This window comes from Bubalus kerabau, chromosome 14 (assembly GCF_029407905.1).
Source record: "Bubalus kerabau isolate K-KA32 ecotype Philippines breed swamp buffalo chromosome 14, PCC_UOA_SB_1v2, whole genome shotgun sequence".
In the NCBI taxonomy this organism is placed as follows: domain Eukaryota; kingdom Metazoa; phylum Chordata; class Mammalia; order Artiodactyla; family Bovidae; genus Bubalus; species Bubalus kerabau.
Window position 1 is genome coordinate 48,243,556 of NC_073637.1, and position 23,811 is coordinate 48,267,366.

Genomic DNA, 23,811 nt, shown 5'->3' on the forward strand with positions numbered 1-23,811 from the left:
TCCCACTGTGAGTTTCTGCCCCCTTCTCACCGTGATGTCTCTACCCGGATGTCCTGTAGGCTTCTCAAATACATAACAAGAGGCAAATTCAATATCTTCTCTTCTCAGAGAAAAAAAAAAAAGAAAGAAAATCCCATTCCTCTTTCCCCTTGTTATCTAATAACTGTTCTACTTCAGTCACCCACTCTAGAAACTTTGGAGTCTCCGTTGAACATCCCCTCTTTTCTCCTGCCGTATGTCTTAGGTAACTCAGGATTTTCATTTTTGAAATGTCTGTCAAAACTCTTCTGTCTTGTCCATTGTTACTGGTACTGCTCTGCTTCAGGCCTTTATCATCTCTTACTTGGCCTGTGCTAATACTCAGTAGTTTAGTTCATTCAACAATTCATCACTGGGGCTTCCCTGGCAGTCCAGTGGTTAAAACTTCATTTTCCAGTGCAGGACACTAGTGAGTTCAATCCCTGGTCAGGGAGCTAATATGCTCTGTGACCAAGAAAACAAAACATAAAACAGAAGCAATATTGTAACCAATTCAATAAAGACTTTAAAAAATCACCCAGATTGAAAAGAATCTTTACCCAAAAATGTCATCATTGAACCTCTGCCATATACCAGACACTGTGCTTGATGCTAGGGAGCCTGTCCTGGGCAAAAGCAAGCATAGACCTTGTCTGCATGGCACTCTGTTCTCTAATTTTGTTGTTGTTCAGTCACTAAGCTGTGTCTGACTCATGACCCCATGGACTGCAGCATGCCAGTCTTCCCTGTCCTTCACTATCTCCCAGAGCTTACTCAAACTCATGTCCATCCAGCCAGTGATGCCATCTGACCATCTGATCCTCTGTCGTCCCCTTCTCCTCCTACCTTCAGTCTTTCCCATCATCAAGGTCTTTTCCAATGAGTCAGCTCTTCGTATCAGGAAAGTATTGGAGCTTCAGCTTCAGCATCAGTCCTTCCAGTGAGTATTCAGGGTTGATTTTCTTTAAGACTGACTGGTTTGACCTCCTTACTGTCCAAGGGACTCTCAAGAGTCTTCTCCAGCACCACAGTTCTCTAATTAGTTATAATCAAATAATCACTCCAACAAATATAAAAGGGCAACTGTGAAAAATACATGATTACCTTGTCAGGAGTGCTAGTACAGAATGCTATTTCTAAACTGTGTATATGATCATGGCACAGTCTCTGCTTTACAGAGGTTCCTAACCACTCATCACCTACATGATAAAATCTGAACACATTAGCTGAGCATACATGTCTCTTCATGATCCGGCTCCAAACATTAGATGAGGTTGCAAGCCTCCTCCAACTCAATTAACTCATCCTATGACTCAGCCATATCTGATATTGTTTTCACATGTTACCCTTCTGGAAACAAGTGTGTTCCTTGCTTCTTCCACACCTTAGCTTAAGCAAAACTCTTCCAGCAGTGCTGGTCCTCTAGCTATGTAAGGAGATATCCTACTCATAGTGCAGATTCAACTTAAGGCCTCTTCCCACTCCCTGGATGTAATTAATTATTCTTTATGTTTTCTATGCCACTCACATGGCATGTCTCCCACTGGAATATAGTTATTAATAGTTTCTCTTTCTACCTCCCTCCCTGCCAGATTGTGACCCACTTGTGGGCAGAGATTGTTTTAGTTAATATAGATTTGAATTGATGTTACTGCATAAGCCAGACCATAAACACATAGTAAGGGAGACAAAAATATTTTGTTTCTTTAAAATTAATTTTTATTAATTTTTACCACAGTTGTGTCAGTTTCTGCTGTACAGCAAAGTGAATCAGCTGTATGTAATACATATTCCCTCTTTTTTGGATTTCCTTCCCATTTAGATCACTACACAGTGCTAAGTCGAGTTCCCTGAGCTATGCAGTATGTTCTCAGTAGTTATCCATTTTATACGTAGTATTAATAGTGTATATACGTCAATCCCCATCTCCCAATTCCTCCCAACCCCCACTTTCCTCCCTTAGTGTCCTAGCATTTATTCTCTATATCTTTGTCTCTATTTAAGTTTAAATAATATCATCTATACTTTTTTCTAGATTCCACATGTATGCATTAATATACATATATTTTTCTGTTTCTCACTTACTTCACCCTTTATGATGTCTCTAGATCCACCCATATCTCTATGTTTCATTCCTTTTTGTAGCTGAACAATAGTCCATTATATATACATATCACATCTTTATCCATTCACCTGTCAATGGACATAAAATTTGCTTCCATGTCCTGGCTATAGTAAATAGTGCTACAAAAAAATTTTTTTTTCATTTACTTCTTTTCACTGTGACTTTCTAATTTCTTTTTTTAATATAAATTTATTTATTTTAATTGGAGGCTAATTACTTTACAATATTGCATTGGTTTTGCCATACATCAACATGAATCCACCATGGGTATACACGTGTTCCCCATCCTGAACCCCCCTCCCACCTCCCTCCCCATCCCATCCCTCTGGGTCATCCCAGTGCACCAGCCCCAAGCATCCAGTATCATGCGTCAAACTTGGACTGGCGATTCGTTTCATGTATGATATTATACATGTTTCAATGCCATTCTCCCAAATCATCCCACCCTCTCCTTCTCCCTCTCCCACAGAGTCCAAAAGACTGTTCTATACATCTGTGTCTCTTTTGCTGTCTCTCATACAGGGTTATCGTTACCATCTTTCTAAATTCCATATATATGCGTTAGTATACTGTATTGGTGTTTTTCTTTCTGGCTTACTTCACTCTGTATAACAGGCTCCAGTTTCATCCACCTCATTAGAACTGATTCAAATGTATTCTTTTTAATGGCTGAGTAATACTCCATTGTGTATATGTACCACAGCTTTCTTATCCATTCATCTGCTGATGGACATCTAGGTTGGTTCCATGAGCACTTCTTTGCCCTCAATTTAATGTCAGGAAGTTTTCCCGCTTGGTTGGGGGTTTTTGTAGGAAATCATATGCAAATAATTCCAGAGACCTTTATATCATCATATTCAACAATGTGTCATCTCTTCACTATGTACACTATGTCCCTCCTGCTTTTTAAACCTTTGGCATAAGAACAAGTTTTGCATATTTGCATAATTACTATTTACATAATTATAAAGTGACCACATCAAAATATGGAAAAGGTGTTCTTTGGGAAGACTTTGATCTATTTGTTTGTTTGTTTCATGGCTATAAATTACCAGGAATGGATGAATTAACTGTTAACTGTTTCCATTACCTTTCCAACCTTGACCAAGCCTAGATCTTGTCTCTCTGTGCTTGAATCATGATTATGGCCAATTGGTTCCCAAGGTGTGCAACAGGAAATTGAGAAACCCATGAGAATAGCTGTAAACAGTTCTTTGAGAAACTGATTTTACAACATGATGAGAATGGTAGAAGAAAAATGTAGTGATAAACTAAAAACAGACCCTTGGGAAGGATGTAAGATTTTCTTTTAAATGTACACTTCTTAAGGACCTTTAGATTTCAGGCATCTGGCAATTTAAAGGAAACATTTCTTCAGTTCAGTTCAGTCGCTCAGTCCTGTCCGACTCTTTGCGACCCCATGAATCGCAGCACACCAGGCCTCCCTGTCCATCACCAACTCCTGGAGTTCACTCAGACTCACGTCCATTGAGTCAGGGATGCCATCCAGCCATCTCATCCTCTGTCGTCCCCTTCTCCTCCTGCCCCCAATCCCTCCCAGCATCTGAGTCTTTTCCAATGAGTCAACTCTTCGCATGAGGTGGCCGAAGTACTGGAGTTTCAGTTTTAGCATTATTCCTTCCAAAGAACACCCAGGACCGATCTCCTTTAGAATGGACTGGTTGGATCTCCTTGCAGTCCAAGGGACTCTCAGGAGCCTTCTCCAACACCAGAGTTCAAAGGCATCAATTCTTCAGTGCTCAGCCTTCTTCACAGTCCAACTCTCACATCCATACATGACCACAGGAAAAACCATAGCCTTGACTAGACAGACCTTTGTTGGCAAAGTAATGTCTCTGCTTTTGAATATGCTATCTAGGTTGGTCATAACTTTCCTTCCAAGGAGTAAGCATCTTTTAATTTCATGGCTGCAGTCACCATCTGCAGTGATTTTGGAGCCCCCAAAAATAAAGTCTGACACTGTTTCCACTGTTAGAGGCTATCAAATCTCATATTCCACAACCTGGTAGTCATAGACTGTTAGACTATTAGACAATGCCATAAAATACAGAATCATGGTCATATTATTCATGTAGATCAAAACAATGGATAGATAGCTTTCTAAAATATAAAATAAAAAATTAATAGCCCAGCAGAATTGCTGTAGAGAACAAGATATTATTCACCATGTCCATTACTGAAGGATGTGACGGTGGAATTACACATAACCAAGTACTCACTCAAAGTGGTGTGTGCATCACAAGACCCTGATTCTCTCAACAGCAGAACTCCCAGGCCAGTCCCTCCAGCCATGAGTAGCCTCAACCATTTACTCAGAGGGCCAGACAAGCATGATCACTTTTAATATATGCCATTACTGTCACCAGATGAGGACTAGAATTCTGATTATAAGGATGCTATCAGATAAATAGTAGAAATCAGGATGATTCTGTTTCATTTCTCTAGTGCTATGTAACCAACTATACCCAAAACTTAGTGGTTTATAATAAAACAACTACCATTTCATTATATCTTACACATTTGAGTGTTGGGAACTGGGGCAGGGCTCAGCTAGGCACCTTTTTGACCTCACATGGCATTGAATGTGGTTCATATGTGGCATTCAGCTGGTGGCAGGGTTGGTCGAAGACAGATTTACTTGTGTTCCTGGTGCTTTGGTGGGGATGGCTGGAAGACTGGGCTCAGCTTTCCACTTTCCGTAGAATCTCAAGGCTTCTCCATGTGGTCTTTCCTATAGTGTGGTGAGACTTAACAGACCAAGCTGCCCGCCTCTTACAGGCCAGTCCTAGACCTGGGATAGCATCATGATCCCATTCTCCACTGTTCAAAGCAGACAGAGGCCAACCCAGATTCAAGAAAAGGGAAATAGATGCCATTTCTCATTGAAAGAAAGTGTCAAAGAATACGTAGATGCCTTTCCTCCCCAAGAGAATGCAAATTGCCTTGCATATTTGATTTCAGATTTGTGCTGTAGATTTATAACCTAGACAGAATAGATCTGTGTTTATTCCATTTTTCTAAAAGTATTTATTAAGCATGAGCTTGTTGTGTGCATAGCACTGTGCTGTCTACTGAGAGAGACTGAGAAGAGATACGGGGCACAGTCTCTCCCCCTCCAGGAATTTGCATCTTGATGTGAATACAAGACAAACACATAGCAAGCAATTAGAGCATATACTAATATAATTAAAGTGGGAAAATGCACATCATAGACCAGTGTGGCCAACACAAATGCCTGTAGGGCTCAGGCAAACCCAGAAAAGAGAGGTATGCTGTCCTGGGAACAGTCAGGAGTGTGATGGGACTTTGGAGGGCTGGGGAGTTCGTGGCACATCTCAGGAGGTAACTCTGCTCAGCTCCAGCCAACTATTGTCATTTGAGAATATGGGACAATGATGCCACAACTACCGATTTTTCAAAGAAGTATATTCCTCTTCATTTTTGCGTGTTGACAATTAATTAAAATTTGACCTACATGCCACCAGTTTGCAACCCCTAAAAAGATAAGTGCTTTAAAGATTTGTGAAAACAGATGAAGTTAGACTGGAGCAGCACTATTTAAAGTGTGAACTGCACGGGACTTTCCTGGTGGTTCAGTGGCTAAGACTCCTCCCTCTCAATACAGGGGGTCCAGGTTTGATCCCTGATTGGGGAACTAGATCCCACATGCTGCAACTGCAAGTTTTCATGCCATAGCTAAAGATCCGCATGCCTCAATGGAGATCAAAGATCCTGTGTGCCACAACTGAGACTGATACTGTCAAATAAATGAGTGAGTAAGTAAGTAAGTGTGAGCCGCAGACCAAGGCTAGGCTGTACGCTGTGCATGACTAATCCACAGTGAAGTCAATAATTGAGGATAAGTATTGTGGCATACTCTACAGCACTTTAACACCCAAGCCTGTGCCTGGTATGCTTGTCCTATGAGGATGGACCAGTGTTGGTCCTGCAGAACTTGACTGTAAGCTGTGTTTGTTGTGTGCTGCATGGTAGCCCTGCATTGCAAGAGCATGTGGGACCAAGCCCCATGGAATAGAGCCCCCTGTGAGGTCCCACGGAGAAGCTGGACCTCAAATGATAAAAAGAGCTGGGCTAAGCAAGAGGGGACAGAAAGCTTTACTGGGTATTAGGAATCGTTGTTGTTCAGTTGCTAAGTTGTGTCTGACTCTTTGCGACCCCGTGGACTGCAGCACACCAGCCTTCCCTGTCCTTCACCATCTCCCAGAGCATGCTCAAACTCATGTCCATTGAGTCAGTGGTGCCATCCAACCATCTCATCCTCTGTCACCCCTTTCTCCTGCCCTCAATCTTTCCCAGCCTTAGGATCTTTTCCAATGAGTCGGCTCTTCGAATCAGTATTGGAGCTTCAGCTTCAGCATCAGTTCTTCCAATGAATATTCAGGGTATTAGGAATAGCATGCCCCCAAAATCAAAGGAGAGTTTATTTGTGAGAAATGTTGTGGAAGGCACAGATGGAATGTGGAGTGATGATAGAAAGCCCCAGATACAGCCTCGTACCCTGGAACTTACCTTGTGAGGAACACCCCTAGAGGGTCTTGGAAAGCAATTGTCCATTGCTAACTTCCTGAAATGCTTTTTCCACTCTTTTCTCATTTCTTTCAAGATCTGGTTCAAATTCCACTCTCTCAATTTATGCAACAGTGATCGCTTTTTTTTTTGTATCAACTAATACTCTATTTATACTGTCATCATTCCATGGCCATCCCTCTGTATCTGTGGGGGATTGGCTTCAGAACCTGCCACTGATACCAAAATCCTCAGGTGTTTGTGTTCCATAGCCCTCCATATCCTTGGATGTGGAACCCAGAGATATGGAATGCTGACTGTATTATTTATTGAAAAATAACCACATGTAAGTGGACCCACAAAGTTTAAACCCATGTTTTTCAAGGGTCAACTACATACGTATATTATCTTTCCTCCCTAATATTTGATGTACTTTGTGGGCAAAAACTCCCTTACCCAGCCCTGAGTCCCCTTCAGAATCTAGCAAGATCTCTTGCCCATAGTAAATATTCATGTGTGTGCTGATAAACAAGACACACAGTTCTGCAGGGCAGACTCCTGTGATAAGAGCATTTGGAATAGGTTAGAGCAGAAGAATAAAACATAAGCAAAGGTCTGAACAATGAATGCTGAGAGCGAGCACTGGAAAAGGATAACCTTATATAGAATGTGCATACAGTATACTTTGCTGACAAAGGTCTGTGTAGTCAAAGTTATGGTTTTTCCAGTACTCATATATGGATGTTAGAGTTGGACCATAAAGAAGACTGAGCACTGAAGAACTGATGCTTTCAAACTGTGGTGGAGCTGGAGAAGACTCTTGAGAGTCCCTTGGACAGTAAGGAAATCAAACCAGCCAATCCTAAAGAAAATCAACCCTGAATATTAGTTTAAAGGACTGATGCTGAAGCTGAAACTCAAATACTATGGCCACCTAATGTGGAGAGCCAACTCACTGGAAAAGACCCTGAGGCTGGGAAAGATTGAAGGCAGGAGGAGAAGGGAGCAACAGAGGACAAGATTGTTGGATGGCATCTCTGATTCAATGGACATGAATTTGAGCAAACTCCAGGAGATGGTGAAGAACAGGGAAGCCCGGTGTGCTACATTTCATGGGATCGCACAGTCAGACATGACTTAGTGACTGAACAACAACGAAAACATTGCACATAAGTTTATTAAGCTGTGGTACAGGTATCCCTATGTTAAATGTCCCCAGACTGTTGCAATTCAGTACATTTTCTGTTTCTTCAGTCCTCTGCCAAATCCTACTAAATGGTACCACGTGTGGGTCCCCGCTACTGTGTATCCTGATTTACTTCATGGAACTTGTTTGAGTGAGGATGAAAGGGTATTTCCTGTATGTCCATGGAATAAAGAGCACTTTGTAACAGCTTTTTCCCTTGCAATATAGAATCCTCTTAAAGCCTTTTCACTAGTACTAAATTTATTTTTGGTATTCTACATCGGGTGTCAGCAAACTTGTGTGTGTGAAGAACCATAGTAAATATTTTTGGCGTTGTGGATTATATGATCTCTGTAGCAACAACTCAGCTCTTCCACTGTAATTTGAAAGTAACCATAGACAATACATAAATGGATGGGTGTGGTCATTCCAGTGCAACTTGATTTATAAAAACAGGGGGTAGGCTGGATTTTCCTTATAGGTGCTCCAGTTTTCCAGCACCTGTTCTAGATTACTGGAATGGCCAGACGCAAGCTTTTGAAAGAGAGGAATTGGACTGTAACTTCGTTTTTATGTTTAAAAGTAACAGATTTTTCGTTTGTAGAGAAATTTCTCTAGTTTGCTCATTTCTTTTATTTTTAGATTCTCATTAGTTACCTGTTTCATACATACTAGTATATGTATGTCAAACCCAGCCTCCCAATTCATCCCACCCTCTTATCCCCCCTTGATATCTCTACATTTGTTCTCTATGTCTGCGTGTCTCTTTCTGCTTTGCAAATAGGTTCGTCTGTATCATTTTTCTAGATTCCTTGTGTATGCACTAACATACAATATTTGTTTTGTCTCTTTCTGACTTACTTCACCCTGTATGACACACTCTAGGTCCATCCAGGTCTCTACAAATGGCACAATTTCATTCCTTTTTATGGTGGAATAATATTTCATTGTATATATGTGCCATATCTTCATTATCCATTCCTCTGCTCAGTGGACATTTAGGTTGCTTTCCATGTCCTGGCTATTAATAAATAATGCTATAAAAAAACTACACTAGTCAGAATGACCATAATAAATCTACAAACAATAAATGTTAGAGAGGGTATGGAGAAAAGAGAATTCTCTTACACTGTTGGTGGGAATATAAACTGGTGCAGCCACTAAGGAGAACAGTGTGGAGTTTTCTTAAGAAACTCAAAATAGAGCTACCGTTTTTGTTCTTGTTCAGTCAATCCCGCTCCTGGGCATATATCCAGAGAAAATCATAATTCCAAAATATACATGCACCCCAAGTTTATAGCTTACTCACTCTATTCAGATCTTTTTAGTCCTTCAAATAAGTTCTCCTTACATCTAACAACTGCGGTAGTAGCCTGACCTCTTGTTCAACCTCTCATTTAAGTGCTGGGTCCTATCTAATCTCCACCTCCATCTCCAGCTATTGTTCCACTGCATTTTCTACTCTAATCTATTATGTCCAAATGCTGTAAGACACTGTCTCCTGCACAACCAATTTCATTAAGAAATGGTAGCTTTGTCATCAACCAGCAAGTCATGGAAAAGAATGACAATTTCATGAGTGCTGTAACTTTAAAGCACAGATAAACACCAGCAATTTGTATTGGGTTCAACACTAAGTTGACTTTCCTTCCCCTTCTTGATTTGCATAATAGACAACAAGTTTCTAACATCCATACTCATGTTAGATAGCATCCTTCACATATGTCTATTAAAAGGCTTCCTGCTTCAGTGATGAGTGGACTTTCCTTAAGACAAAGATCTGTCTCTTTAAGCCTCTTCAGTTGAACATTGCACTGCAAGAGAAAATGCTTGACAGCATTGCCTCTTGAGACACAGACATCTTTACCAAGGGCACACACTCGTAGCGTCGGTTCTAACACTACAGAAACCATAGCCTCGGCATGCAGACCATGAGCTGTTGAGACAAAAGATTTTGACATCCTGGCATAGAAAGTTAACAGCGATGTGAAATACATTTGATTGCTGTCTAAAGTAACATCATGGTCAGCCAGACTTCTGTCTCGACGTGGAGCCTTTCTGTCACAAAGACATGACTGATTCCATTCCGTGCGTTGGTCTGTCAACAAGGTAATCTACATCTTCTTCAGATTTCATTCTAAATAACCCGTGGCTGAGATGAATGAGTCCCTAGTGACTCTTACTTGTTTCCACTAAGATATTATTCATTGAGGCCACCACTGGATATCTAAAAAAGCTTGGGAATTTCACAAGCACATTTGCATCTAATTCATGAACTCTACTCCAAATTCCAAGAAGTGTTTAAGATTGTGTGGGGGGCAGGGAGGGGTCTGAAACTTTCCCCCTCTTGAGTATTTCTTAACTCTTCTCTATTTCTTTCCTACATGAGTATGTGCTGAGTCACTTCATTTATATCCGACTCTTTGCAACCCCATGAACTGTAGCCCACCACGCTCCTCAATTTTCCAGGCAAGAATACTGGAATGGGTTGCCATTTCCTTCTCCTGGGGATCTTCCTGACCCAGGGATCAAACGCAAATCTCTTAGGTCTCCTACATTGACAGGCGGGTTCTTTACCACTAGCGCCATCTGAGAAACCCATTTCTTTCCTGGGCCCAGCACAACTCAGCTCTTCTAAGGATTTCCAGTGATGGAAGAAATTCCTTGAGGGTGAGGAGAAAGGACTTTCTTAAAATTTTCATTTATAATCTACAGATCTCAAGAAAAAAACAATGAGTTGAATTTTAAGCCCTATACCTCTCTCATCATATGATTAGATGAGAACTGAGCAGTAAGACAATCAGAACCCTCCAAGTCCTGCTTATCCCCAGTAACCCCAGTGTATTAAATAATTATGCACAAGCCTCAGTCCAATAATTTAAAAATCTAGATTGACTTCCAGGTCCTGCTTCTTTAAGGTTCTTGAACAGACCTTCTTAAAGTATCTGTGAAAATTAACAAGGTAGTGAATTTCAATTATCTGTTGCTGCATTAAAAAACCGCCGCATTTTTTTTTTAATTTTTATTGGAGTGTACTTGATTTACAATGTTGTGTTAGTTTCAGGCGTACAACAAAGTGAATCAGTTATATGTATACATATATCCATTCTTTTTTAGATTCTTTTCCCATATAGTTCATTACAGAGTATAGAGTAGAGTTCCCTGTGCTATACAGTAAGTCCATAGTCACTTATTTTATATGTAGTAGTGTGTATAAGTCAAGTCCCAATCTTAGAGGCCCACAACAGTCACTAATTGGCTATGATTTTGCAGTTTGGGTGACTCAACAAGGAGCTCATCTTTTCCCCCACATGTTATCAGCTGGGGCTGAGATCCACATCCAAGACGGCACACTCCAGTGGCTAGCAAGTTAGTCAAGGCAGGTGGCTAGTTGCTCAGCTGGAGTGTCAGCTGGGAACCTCAGTTCTTCTCTATGTGGGCCTTTCCATGTGGCCCCTTGGCTTGCTTATAACATGGTGGCTGGGTTCTCAGAGGGAGGAAGCAGAACTTTCCAATCCTCCCAGATATTAGGTCCAGTGCCATTTCTGCCATATTCTGTTAGACAAAGCAGTCACAGGCCTGGCCCAGATTTTAAGGAGAAGGAAAAAAATACCCCAACAGGAGTTAGGAAGAGGGGCTGTGACAAGAATTTGCAGCCGTCTCTCACTCAGAAATGAAAATACTTTGATTTCCATGGAGATAACTCATAGTTTTTAGTTCCTAGAATGTAAATTTTATCCCCAAAGAGTCATATTTCAATCCAGTATTTTATCTCTTTGCAACCATATGAGAGTTATCCTCCCTGCACTCTTTTGAGATCCACCACTCTCCGTTATTAAATGGAAAGGAGTATGAAATTTGTTGAGCATCTGTTAGGCATAATACCCATAATATATGTTATTTTATTTACTGTATTTCTTTGCTTCTGAGGTATACTATTAGCACTTCTGAATTGTACCTTTTACATTATAATCACTGTAGGTCATATGGCAGTCTTGGCTACATGAACTTGGCTGACTGTTGATATTTTTATCATCTCACTCAAGTTATATATACTATTAGCACTTCACCTGTTGAGTTTAATTGCTATTTTAAAATGTCTTCAAAAAAAATAAAATGTCTTCAGAAATATTACACTATAATTTGGCATTGAAGCAAAAATTTATCCTGAATGCTGAAAGTCATGGAACTAGAACACCATTAGCGAGGCAAATGTTTGACATTGGGATAATGACCTCAATTTCATATTTTTCTGCAAAGCAGTAATCATGAGCTTTACACTGCCTAAAGGAAGATGCCACGAGTAGATGAAGGTGTGTTGATTTTATTACTAGGATGCATGCAAAAGGAATGCCTGTCATACATAAAGCTTACACCTAAAAGTACAGAAACCGCCAGGTTCTTCAGAGCAAATGAAAGAAATACCAAAGAAACTAAATATCATGCATTGTTCAGGACGGTCACAAAAAAAGCATTATCTCATAGTTCCATGAGCAGTGTTTTCTTCTCCTTCCTTTGTCCACAATGTATGCTTAGTCTCTCAGTCATGTCTGCCTCTTTGCGACCCCATGGTCTGTAGCCTGCCAGGCTCTGGGTCTATGGGATTCTCCAGGCAAGAATATTAGAGTGGGTTGCCATGCTCTCTTCCAGGAGATCTTCCCAACCCAGGGATTGTACCCAGGTCTCCCTCATTGCAGGCAGATTCTTTACGGTCTGAGCCACCAGGGAAGCCTATGAATACTGGAGTGGGTAGCCTGTCCCTTCTCCAGGGGATCTTCCCAACCCAGCAATCAAACCAGAGTCCCCTGCATTGCAGGCAGATTCTTTACCAGTTGAGCTAGCAGGGAAGCCCTTGTCCATGATACGTTAAAAAAAAAAAAAATTGCATTTTGGAGTCAATGAAATATAGTAGTTCTCACAAAACCATCTGTAAACCACACATGAATTCCCTCCTTTTACAGATGAAGGAACCTTGGCTTAGAGAGGTTAAATAACTTGACCAGTCTTAAGACTAGTGAGTAGAAAAATCACTGATGTTCATTACCCCACAGTGATTCTTTAAAATTGTAGAGCAACACAGGTGGGTAGTTCTAGAAAGATACTAAATGTTGAATGACAGCCACCACTGCCGTCTCCAGCACTTCACAAACGTGAATGCAGTGCCACGTGCAGTGCACGCAAACCAAACTCCTCGTCTCTAGAGAGAGAGCTTTCCACAGGCTGGGCCCCTGCCCAGGATCTCCCCACAGTCCTGTTGAGAAGAGCAACTAATAAAAAAGTTCACTCGTGCAGAGTTTCGGTGACTCAATCGATAAAGAATCTGCCTGTGATGCAGGAGACCCGGGTTCAATCCCTGGGTCAAGAAGATCCCCTGGAGAAGGGAATGGCTACCCACTCCAGTATTCTTGCCTGGGAAATCCCATAGAGAGTGCTCTGACAGGCTACAGACCTTGGGATCACATAGAGTCAGACACGACTTAATGACTAAGCCACCACCAATAAGTAATCAAAAATTAATGCTCTGAAAGAGTGACTTTTAAAGAACAATTTCCCAACTCTTAAATTCTCCAAGTTACTATGCCTAGAATGTGGGGCAGATACCACTTGCCCAAACTATCATTTTAAGGCAGTACATCAAGCATCCCCTGGCACCTTACAGGCAAGAGCTATGGTTTGGGCCGCTGCTTGCTCTAAGGAGCAAGGAAACCCTAAGGAGACATGGGAAGCTTCCTCTATCCCATCCTATCTGGGTCGGCTCCTTGTGGGGCTACCATAGCAGTCAGCAAGTTACTATGCAGAGCCTGCCACCCTCTTCTGCTTTTCCACTGAAGGGACAGAAGGGAAGCAGTTTAAAGGCCCCTCCTATCCTAATGAGAGAGACTCCATCACTTCGATGACAGTCTTTCATTAGGTGTCACTGTCACATAACTTCAGTTCAGTCTCTCAGTTGTGTCCAACTCTTTGCCACCGCAGCACACCAGGCTTCCCTGTCCATCGCGAACTCTCGGGAACTTACTCCCGGAGCTCATCACCATAGAGTCAGTGATGCCATCCAACCACCTCATCCTCTGTCATCCCCTTCTCCTCCTGCCTTAAATCTTTTCCACCATCAGGGTCTTTTCAAATGAGTCAGTTCTATGCATCAGGTGGCCAAAGTATTGGAGTTTCAGCCTCAGCATCAGTCCTTCCAATGAACATCCAGGACTGATCTCCTTTAGGATGGACTGGTTTGATCTCCTTGCAGTCCAAGGGACTCTCAAGAGTCTTCTCCAACACCACAGTTCAAAAACATCAATTCTTCAGCGCTCAGCTTTCTTTATAGTCCAACTCTTACATCCATATGTGACTACTGGAAAAATCATAGCTTTGACTAGATGGACCTTTGTTGGCAAAGTAATGTCTCTGCTTTTGAATATGCTATCTAGGTTGGTCATAACTTTCCTTCCAAGGCACACGTGTCTTTTAATTTCATGGCTGCAGTCACCATCTGCAGTGATTTTGGAGCCCCCCAAAATAAAGTCTGACACTGTTTCCACTGTTTCCCCATCTATTTCCCATGAAGTGATTGAACCAAATGCCATGATCTTCGTTTTCTGAATGTTGAGCTTTAAGCCAACTTTTTCACTCTCCTTTTTCACTTTCATCAAGAGGCTCTTGAGTTCTTCCTCACTTTCTGCCATAAGAGTGGTGTCATCTGGATATCTCAGATCATGAACTCCTTATTGCCAAATACAGACTTAAATTGAAGAAAATAGGGAAAACCACTAGACCACCGTCACATAGCTACTTAGTTTAGAGACTGCTGAGTGCTCAGGGCAAAACAAAGATGCATAAAATACAAGCCCTTCACATGTGAAGTTTCCCTAAGCAGGAGGGTGGATGAATCTTGGGCAGAATTCCCAGCCATATCTGTTAACAGTAATGAGCACCCTTCCTTCTGTAATATTATCCAGGATGTTATATGATAGTGGTTTTCCTGTGTACAGATCTCTCCATAGACTGGAAGCTTCCTGAGGGCAATGACAAGGATTATTCATCTTTATGTCTCTGGTGTCTTGCATAGTGCCTGGTACAGCAATCCAAAAATGGATGTTCATTTCTTTTGTTCATTCATTCAACAAAATCTTGCAGAGGTTCTGAACAGGGAGAGAGATGATTTATGAGAATATATAAGGCCATGTTGAAGTGGCCTGTGAGATGGCCCAATAGGAACAGGGGAATCGGGGCAGGAGGATGAGGAAGGAAGGACCATGTAAACAAAGGAAGGGCAGGATGGGACAAATTCCATCAGTTACTATGCCTGGAATTCAGGGTGGATACGTCTGGAAGAATGGGCTAAAGTGTAATTGTAAAGGGCCTGGAATATTGGGCCAAGTGTTCTTCTTGAATTGGTGCCATTAGATAGAATCCCCTTGCTCTCCTCAGAACACTCAGGAGGTGGCATTGCTCTGGAGGAGACTGGGGAATCAGGGTCCAGGGGGCTTCTCTTTTAGAAAAATGTGCTGGTGATTTGTCTTCCATCTTGGAAATGATATAGAGTGAATGCCGCGTAAGAACCAGCAGACTCCAGAGCTTATCTGTGATGCTAATGATATTTCCTTAGGGAGGAGGCAGTACATTATAACCAAGAGTCTAGGGTACCAGCTTCCATCCTGGCTCCATCCATTGTCATCAGTGCGACCCAACCACTGTGCCTTAGTTTTCTGGATTGATAATGGAGTTATCAAAGTTAGCAAACTGGAGTTGATAATCACATCATCTCAAAGGTGTTAAAAGGTTTAAAGGAAATGATGTTCAGAAACCTATGAGAACAGTACTTCTTGGCAGGTAAGTGTTCCACAAATGTTAACTACGATCATCTCTTCTCTTCTGTGGACCTTGGTTTCCTCACCCAAAGGGAGATAATACATGTTCTGGACCCACTTCTCCTGGGCCCTGACAGAATAAAATACGATTAAATGCATGAAAGCAATTTGGTAGTCAAGCTCTGCATAGTGGCAGGGTGGAGATAAGGCTGTTAATTATGATGTCCTTGGGTGAAACATAATCCCAAGAGCCTGGACAGGAAGGTGGGCTGTTCACATATTTTCAGGCTGCTGGTTACAGGTGGGTGTGTGTAAATGACTTCTCTAGATGAAGTATGTCAAGATGAGGGCTCTAGTGTTTGACTGGTCAAAGATGGAATAAAGATGGAAACAGGGAAATTTCCTAAGCAAGAAATAAATAAGGTTGCAGCCCTACAGCCTTGTAAGCCATATAATTTCAAACTTCATAGTCTCAGACATCTGGGCTCTATTACCTGAAATCCCATTAAACCTTCAGTTTCATAATTCTGTGTAGAACTTGGTAAATTGCAAGATTCTGCTTATGGCCACCAGCCAGTTCAAGCAATTAATCACAAGGGTCCCGGAGCAGGATTGCAACTCATGCCAAATGGATTCTTTAAGGGGAAACTGTGTACACAAAAGAAATAGCCCCATCCACACAGTTTCGTAGCAACATGCTTTGTAGCTCTGCCAACCCAGAGAAATTATCTGTTATCATTAAGACATCCAAGTCTCATAACTTTTTCCTCAATGGAAATTCATACTCACCAGCCCAAGGAAGATCCTCAAACCTCGTTAACTGTAATGTAGACTGTAACATGCCCAGAGCCAACAAGTCCAGTTCAGACTAAATGAAACCCTACCCTTTACCCACCCTCAGCGTTTTCTCCTTTGAGGGAACTCAACATGAACTGAGCTGTCTTTCCTTTTGAACTTTTCTAGAATGCCTGGACTGTTTGCATTTGCCCATATGTTCCAGGCCAAAGGGCCAAAACCCACAGCAGAGAAGTAACCTTGGAGCCTCTCTTCAGAATCCTGCTAGACATACCCCAGGGTGAAAGGGCCCATCACAAAGGAACTATTTCTCCTAAGACTTCTTGCTTGGTTTTGCCAACTTGAAAGAGTTTATGTAAACAAGATAATCTTCTATACTTTAGAGCATTTATAAAGCCTTTCCTAATTACTGTTTTGTTTAGAGAGAGACTGGGAACATGATAGAGAACAGAGGGGAGCCTTGAGCCCTCCCTTCAGACAGCAGAAAGGGGAGAGGGTGGCAGTCAGAATAAAATTTATGATATGGGGAAAAGTATTGTGACTTCACCTTGCTTTTTAGGTTTCTTCTTTCTGAAAGCCCCTTTATATTAAATCGCTCAGTCTCTGTTTCTAATGCCACACAGCAGCCGTCTAGTTTAGTAGCCACTAGGTACATGTGACCATTTAAATTTAAATGAGTTGGGACTTCCCTGGTAGTCCAGTGGTTAAGACTGTACTTTCAATGCAGGGAGTGAGGGTTCAATACCTGGTTGGGGAAGATCCTACATGCCTCATGGCCAAAAAATTTTTTAAATTAAAGTATATATTTTCAGAGTCCTTAAAAGAAAGAAAAAGAAAGTAAATTTAAATGAATTAAAATTAATTTTATGGAGACACTAGCTACATGTCAAGTGCTCAGAATAGCCACATGTGGTTAATGGCTGCCATACTTGATAAACCTGTGGTGCTGGAGAAGACTCTTGAGAGTCCCTTGGACAGCAAGGAGATCAAACCAGTCAATTCTAAAGGAAATAAACCCTGAATATTCATTGGAAGGACTGATGCTGAAACTGAAGCTCCAATATTTTTGGCCACCTGATGTGAAGAGCTAACTCACTGGAAAAGACCTTGATGCTGGGCAAGGAGGAGAACGGGATGACGGAAGAAGAGGTGGTTGGATGACATCACCAACTCAATGGACTTGAGTTTGCGCAAACTCCAAGAGATAGTGAAGGAAAGGGAAGTGCTGCAAGGACGGGTGTGCCGCAGTCCATGGGGTTGCAAAGAGTCCGACATAACTGAGAAACTGAACGACAAAGAACATTTCCATCATTGCAGAAGCTCCTTTGGATGGTGCTGCTCTAGATGAAGAACCTCAACAGCCTTGCTACTCAAAGTAGAGGGCACAGACCTGCAGCACTGGTATCACCTGAGAACGTGTTAGACATGCTTGATCTGCATTTTAACAAGATACCCTGGTGACTCCTCAGATCAGATCAGTCGCTCAGTCGTGTCCGACTCTTTGCAACCCCATGAATCGCAGCACGCCAGGCCTCCCTGTCCATCACCAACTCCTGGAGTTCACTGAGACTCACGTCCATCGAGTCAGTGATGCCATCCAGCCATCTCATCCTCTGTCGTCCCCTTCTCCTCCTGCCCCCAATCCCTCCCAGCATCAGAGTCTTTTCCAATGAGTCAACTCTTCGCATGAGGTGGCCAAAGTACTGGAGTTTCAGCTTTAGCATCATTCCTCCCAAAGAAATCCCAGGCAATTCTTCGACGCTCAGCCTTCTTCACAGTTCAACTCTCACATCCATACATGACCACAGGAAAAACCATAGCCTTGACTAGACGAACCTTTGTTGGCAAAGTAATGTCTCTGCTTTTGAATATGCTATCAAGGTTGGTCATAACTTTCCTTCCAAGGAGTAAGCGTCTTTTAATTTCATGGCTGCAATCACCATCTGCAGTGATTTTGGAGCCCCCAAAAATAAAGTCTGACACTGTTTCCCCATCTATTTCCCATGAAGTGATGGGACCAGATGCCATGATCTTTGTTTTCTGAATATTGAGCTTTAAGCCAACTTTTTCACTCTCCACTTTCACTTTCATCAAGAGGCTTTTGAGTTCCTCTTCACTTTCTGCCATAAGGGTGGTGTCATCTGCATATCTGAGGTTATTGATATTTCTCCCGGCAATCTTGATTCCAGCTTGTGTTTCTTCCAGTCCAGCGTTTCTCATGATGTACTCTGCATAGAAGTTAAATAAACAGGGTGACTCCTAGACACATTAAAATTTGAGAAGCAATGTTCTAAAATATCCTTCCCTTCTAAGAGTCTGTATAGTGAAATTGATAATTTCACAATTTGTTCATTTTTATGTAGCTTGTGTCCCCTTGTGACCTAGAGGGTGGGATGGAGTGGGAAGTGATAGGGAGGTTCAGGAGAAAGGCTAACCCTATGGCTGATTCATGTTGATGTATGGCAGAAACCGACACAATAGTGTAAAGCAATTATCCTTCAGTTAAAAATCAATTAAAAAATAATAATAAAAGATTTACTCTTTGTCCAAAGAAGCTTGGGGTTAGGAGTAGTGATACTTAAAAGAGTGGTCCTCAGATGGGTGATGTGGGTGTGCCCTGCAAGTTTATTAGAAATGCACATTTACAGACCCACTCCAAACCTACTGAATCAGATTTTTTTCCACTCAGGGCCCCAAATCTGGGTTTTACCATGCTCTCCAGGGAATTTCCAAGCACAGTGAAGTTGGAGAAGCATTAGGCAGACACGTCATCAGGTGATGCTAAAACAGCAAGATAAGTATAATGAGACAGGAAACTCTCCAAGCCCTGCACCCACAAGGGAGGGTGGGGGGCGGGTATCTTAGTAAATGTTTGGTGGAACAAATGTGGCTTGTCTGCTTAATTAAGTAGCTGATGCATGAATAGGCTTGTAGAAACTAAACAACACTGGGATGATGGACCTGGGGCTTTGGATGGATTGGATGGCTTGCTCGGGTCTTGCCTCTCCCATCTGCCTCACTCTAAAAGCCAGTATTTGGATCACTGCACTATATTATATCCAGGACTCTTGGTATTTTATTTCATGAAGTGAGCAAGACTATAAAGCAAATTTCCCCCACAGTCTACACACTTTTCTCTGTCTGAAAGACAAATAACTACTATTTAAGTACTGAGGAGAAGATGTAGGGGCACCCATGGATTTGTGCCAGGCAGGTTTCGTGAGAATCACCAAGCTGCTTGTTAAACAGAGAGATTTCTAGACTTCCCTCTGGACACTCTGAATCAGAGGAAATTGGAGAGAGGCTAGACAAAATAAAAATTGTAAGAAGCTCCTTGAGATGAGTCAGATGCAGTCGAGTTTGAGAACCTCAGACGAAAATGGCCAAGTTCTTATCACCCTGGAATTCAGAGACTCAGCTTAACCCACAGGAACCAGAGCTGATTTCTGAGAGATGTGTAAGCCTCATCGTGTAGACTAGCAGTTTCATTTGTAGTAGAGCAGGAAGGGGATGAATACAGTGTCAGTGGGGTGTTTTTTCCCCTTAGTGCTGAGGAAAAGGAAAGGGGCAGCTTGTGCACAAGTGCATTCTTCCTCTCAGTGTGTGTGTGTGTGTGTGTGTGTGTGTCTAATGTCACTCATCTCAGGAACCCACAAACTCTGTACAGAGAGGCAGCAACCCAAGCTGATCATGACAGCAAAGCCTGCTCCAAAAAGACTCCCCTTACAGTATCCAGATTCCTTCACATTCTAACTGAAACAATAAAATTGAGGGCTGAAAGGATAGAAGACGAAATCAAGGCCTTCCTACCCCACCTGGGTGTAAATGATTACCTAAAGGTCTTCGCACGGGGCTCTGGGCCCTCATGTGTCTTCTTAGCACTTGTGGCATCAGTGGGACCTGGACATGTCATAATCAGGTTGAACGTCGTAGCCTGGCCTGAAGGCTGCAGCTTCTCTAAGGTCCTTTATCTCCCCAAGCCTGCCTCTTTATCTTTAAAGGGAGGTCATGGGATCTACCTCCTCAAGTTGCTGCAAAATGGAACAGGCTCTTATCACAATGCTTGACACAGACTACTTAGTTAAGGATAGTTTTTTACAACTGTGGTCATTGTGGTCTATAGACTCTGAGTTAGTTGATGTTATCCAGAGAAACAGGATCAATAGGAGATATTGGTCTCCAGTAGGTGATATATCTGTATATCTATCTATAGATCCATCTATCTAGAGAGAGATGGAGAGATAATAGAGAGAGATAGTAAAGAGATAGATAGATATTGCAAAGAATGGCTTACACAATTTTGGAGGCTGAGAAAGCCAAGGATCTGTAGTCAGCTAGCTGGAGACCCAGAAGAGCTGATGGTATAAATTCTAGTTCAAGCCCAAGTGCAAAGGCAGGAAAACACAGATATCCCAACTCAAAAGCAGGCATAGAGAATGAATTCCCCCTAAAGCAGCCTTTTTTTCTACTTGGGTTTTCAGCTGACTGGATGGGGACCACCCACATTAGGGAGAGCAACTTGCTTGACTCAGTCTACTGATTCAAATGTTAATCTCATCCAGAAACACCCTCCCAGACACACCCGGAATAATGTTTAATCAACTATCTGGCCACCCCATGGCCCAGTCACATAAAATTAACCATCACAGAGTCATTACAGATTCCAGTTTACGGAGGGTTTTGAGAAGTTACAGGCTAGTTTGTGTGTGTGTCATCTGTTTTATTGCCCTGAACCCAAGTCCTCTGCCCTCCTGATACTCATCTTGTCTGAGATTCTGACCTCCATCTTCATCCAGTCAGAGGTAGCACTGATTTCTTCATCACATTCTCAGGAGGCAAACACCCCCTTCCTCAAACCATCAAGAAGGCTGGTAGTGGCAGAAATGAAACCAGTGGAGCTGAGAACACATGTGACTTCTCCCACCAGAGGGCTGGTGAGCAGAGTTGAGTTTTATTGCCACATAAATCCTTCTTTGTCCTTCTTTTATCTCCTAACTCCTTCCATACCTACTGATTAATTAATTGAGCATACCTGTTTAAAACATCCCCTCTTGATTCTTATAATAGTATGCCTGTGAGGGTTCTAAAAGTTAGAAATGATTTAGTATCAGAGGTTTTGATTACATTGAATATAAAATCAAATAAAATGAGCAAATGATGAAGAGAAGAGGGGAGTGAGGTTTGAAATTAGCCTTATTTCCTGTACACACAAGAGGCACACTTAAGTTGGTTTTTATCTTGGCCTATTTTGGGAGTGATATATTTGACTCACAACCAGGAAGAGAAGAGAAACAAGGACCTGTACCCTCTAAACCATCTTCAGTGCTATTGACATTTTGAGCTGGATAATTCTTTGAAGTGAGGGTCTGTCCTGTGCATCCCAGGATGTTTAGCAGGGTCCCTGGCTTCTACCCATTCGATGCCGGTAGTATGACAACCAGAAATGTCTCCTGACGTTGCCCAATGGGAGAAAAATTGTACCCAGTTGAGAACCACTGCTCTAAACACAGGACAGCTTTAGACTGTGAGACAGAAATGTACTTTCTCTAGGCCAAACCTCTTATTTAGGGTTCTTTATGTGTAGAGTTCACATTTGATGAGTATTCTTTGATAAAGACACAGCTACTTGCTTTGTCTCCTGCATTCCTGTTGGAGTTTAGCAACTCGCTTTCTTAATACATGTTTCCTGTTGAGTCAGGAAAGCATTGTGGTGAGAACAGATCTGCTTTCCAGTCTCAGCTCTGGGCACTTCAGCAGGACGGCCGTGACAAGTTAATGAACCTAACCTCATTTTTTCTGGGTGTGTTGTGAGGATAATGCAATTCAGCCCTCGAAGAAGGCAGTGGTGACTCATTGAGTACCCATAAAGTCTTAGCTGGCCATCATAGCTGCTCAGTGAATATTAGTGCTGCTGCTTCTTTTTTTTTTTTTTATGATTTTATTTATTTATTTGGGCTTCCCAGGTGGCGCTAGTGGTAAAGAACCCACCTGCCAATGCAGAGGACCTAAGAGATGCGGGTTTGATCCCCAGGTCAGGAAGACCCCTATTTATTTATTTTTGGCTAAGCTGAGAGTTGGACGGTGAAGAAAGCTGAGTGCCAAAGAATTGATGCTTTTGAACTGTGGTGTTGGAGAAGACTCTTGCGAGTCCCTTGGACTGCAAGGAGATCCAACCAGTCCATCCTAAAGGAGATCAGTCCTGGGTGTTCTTTGGAAGGAATGATGCTTAAGCTGAAACTCCAGTACTTTGGCCACCTCATGCGAAGAGTTGCCTTATTGGAAAAGACTCTGATGCTGGGAGGGATTGGGGGCAGGAGGAGAAGGGGACGACAGAGGAGGAGATGGCTGGATGGCATCACCGACTCAATGGGAGTGAGTCTGAGTGAACTCTGGGAGTTGGTGATGGACAGGGAGGCCTGGCGTGCTGCGATTCATGGGGTCGCAGAGAGTCGGACAGACACGACTGAGTGACTGAACTGAAACTGAACTGAAACTGGGTCTTCATTGCTATGAAGGCTTTTCTCTAGTTGCAGCGAGCAGGGGCTACTTTCTACTTGCACTGCACCAGCTTCTCATTGTGGTGGCTTCTCTTGTTGCTGAGCACAGGCTTAGGGTAAGCAGGCTTCAGTAGTTGCAGCACATGGGCTCGGTAGTGGCGGCTCCCAGGTGCTAGAGCACAGGCTCGGTAGTTGTGGCACATGGGCTCAGTTGCTCCAAGGCATATGGGATCTTCCAGAACTAGGGATTGAACCCGTGTCTCCTGCATTGGCAGGTGAATTCTTTACCACTGAGCCACCAGGGAAGCCCAGTTATGCTTCTTATTGATTGTTGTGGAGGCAATTCTGGGTCTCCCTCCTTTGGATGGTGCATCTCACACCTGCTATAAATTGTCAGAGTGCATTCAGGACCCCGAAGTCTTCAAACATGAGTCATAGGAGAGACACTTTCAGATAGAAGATATGTCCCTTCTGGTTGAATGGAAGACACTGAACAACCCTTTTAAGAGACGAAGTCATCTTTCCTCTCCAATCCGTGAGGGACGGGGCTGCCTGCACACACCATCTTTTCTTTTTTCCCAACACTCCCTTGCGGCTGGAGTAGGGGGAGGTGACACTGGACACTCTCAGTCCCAGGCACGTTCTTTAATCCTCTCCAGGCTGGCCTTTTTCTCCAGGGCCAGCGTCTTCCTGCCTTTCAAGTGTCTGTTGTAAACGGTCCTTATCACAGAACTGTCTGTTGGCATCGGCACTAATCTGGGTGAGAGGGGAAGCCAGCTGCATTCACTGTGGCCTTGGCAGGTGAGGGGAATGTTACCCATCACTGGAGGGGGCAAA

At 42.5% G+C, this 23,811-nt stretch overlaps 1 protein-coding gene across 7 annotated transcripts in view; it reads left to right on the forward strand.

Moving 5' to 3' along the window:
* SAMD12 (sterile alpha motif domain containing 12) overlaps nt 1–23,811 on the forward strand; it is a 527,847-nt gene that overhangs the window by 425,329 nt on the left and 78,707 nt on the right. For 2 of the 7 annotated variants that reach the window (XR_008702260.1, XM_055546360.1), the window contains exon 5: nt 19,167–19,252. The exons of 4 other annotated variants lie outside the window; for them this stretch is intronic. Coding sequence is in view for 2 of the 3 variants with exons in the window: in XM_055546360.1 (XP_055402335.1) it covers nt 19,167–19,219 (53 nt within the window). In the remaining variant the exon portion in view is untranslated. Of the gene's footprint in view, nt 1–19,166; nt 19,253–21,309; nt 21,412–23,811 lie in introns of all 7 variants that reach the window. One more of the 7 variants, XM_055546354.1, reaches the window with a different exon arrangement.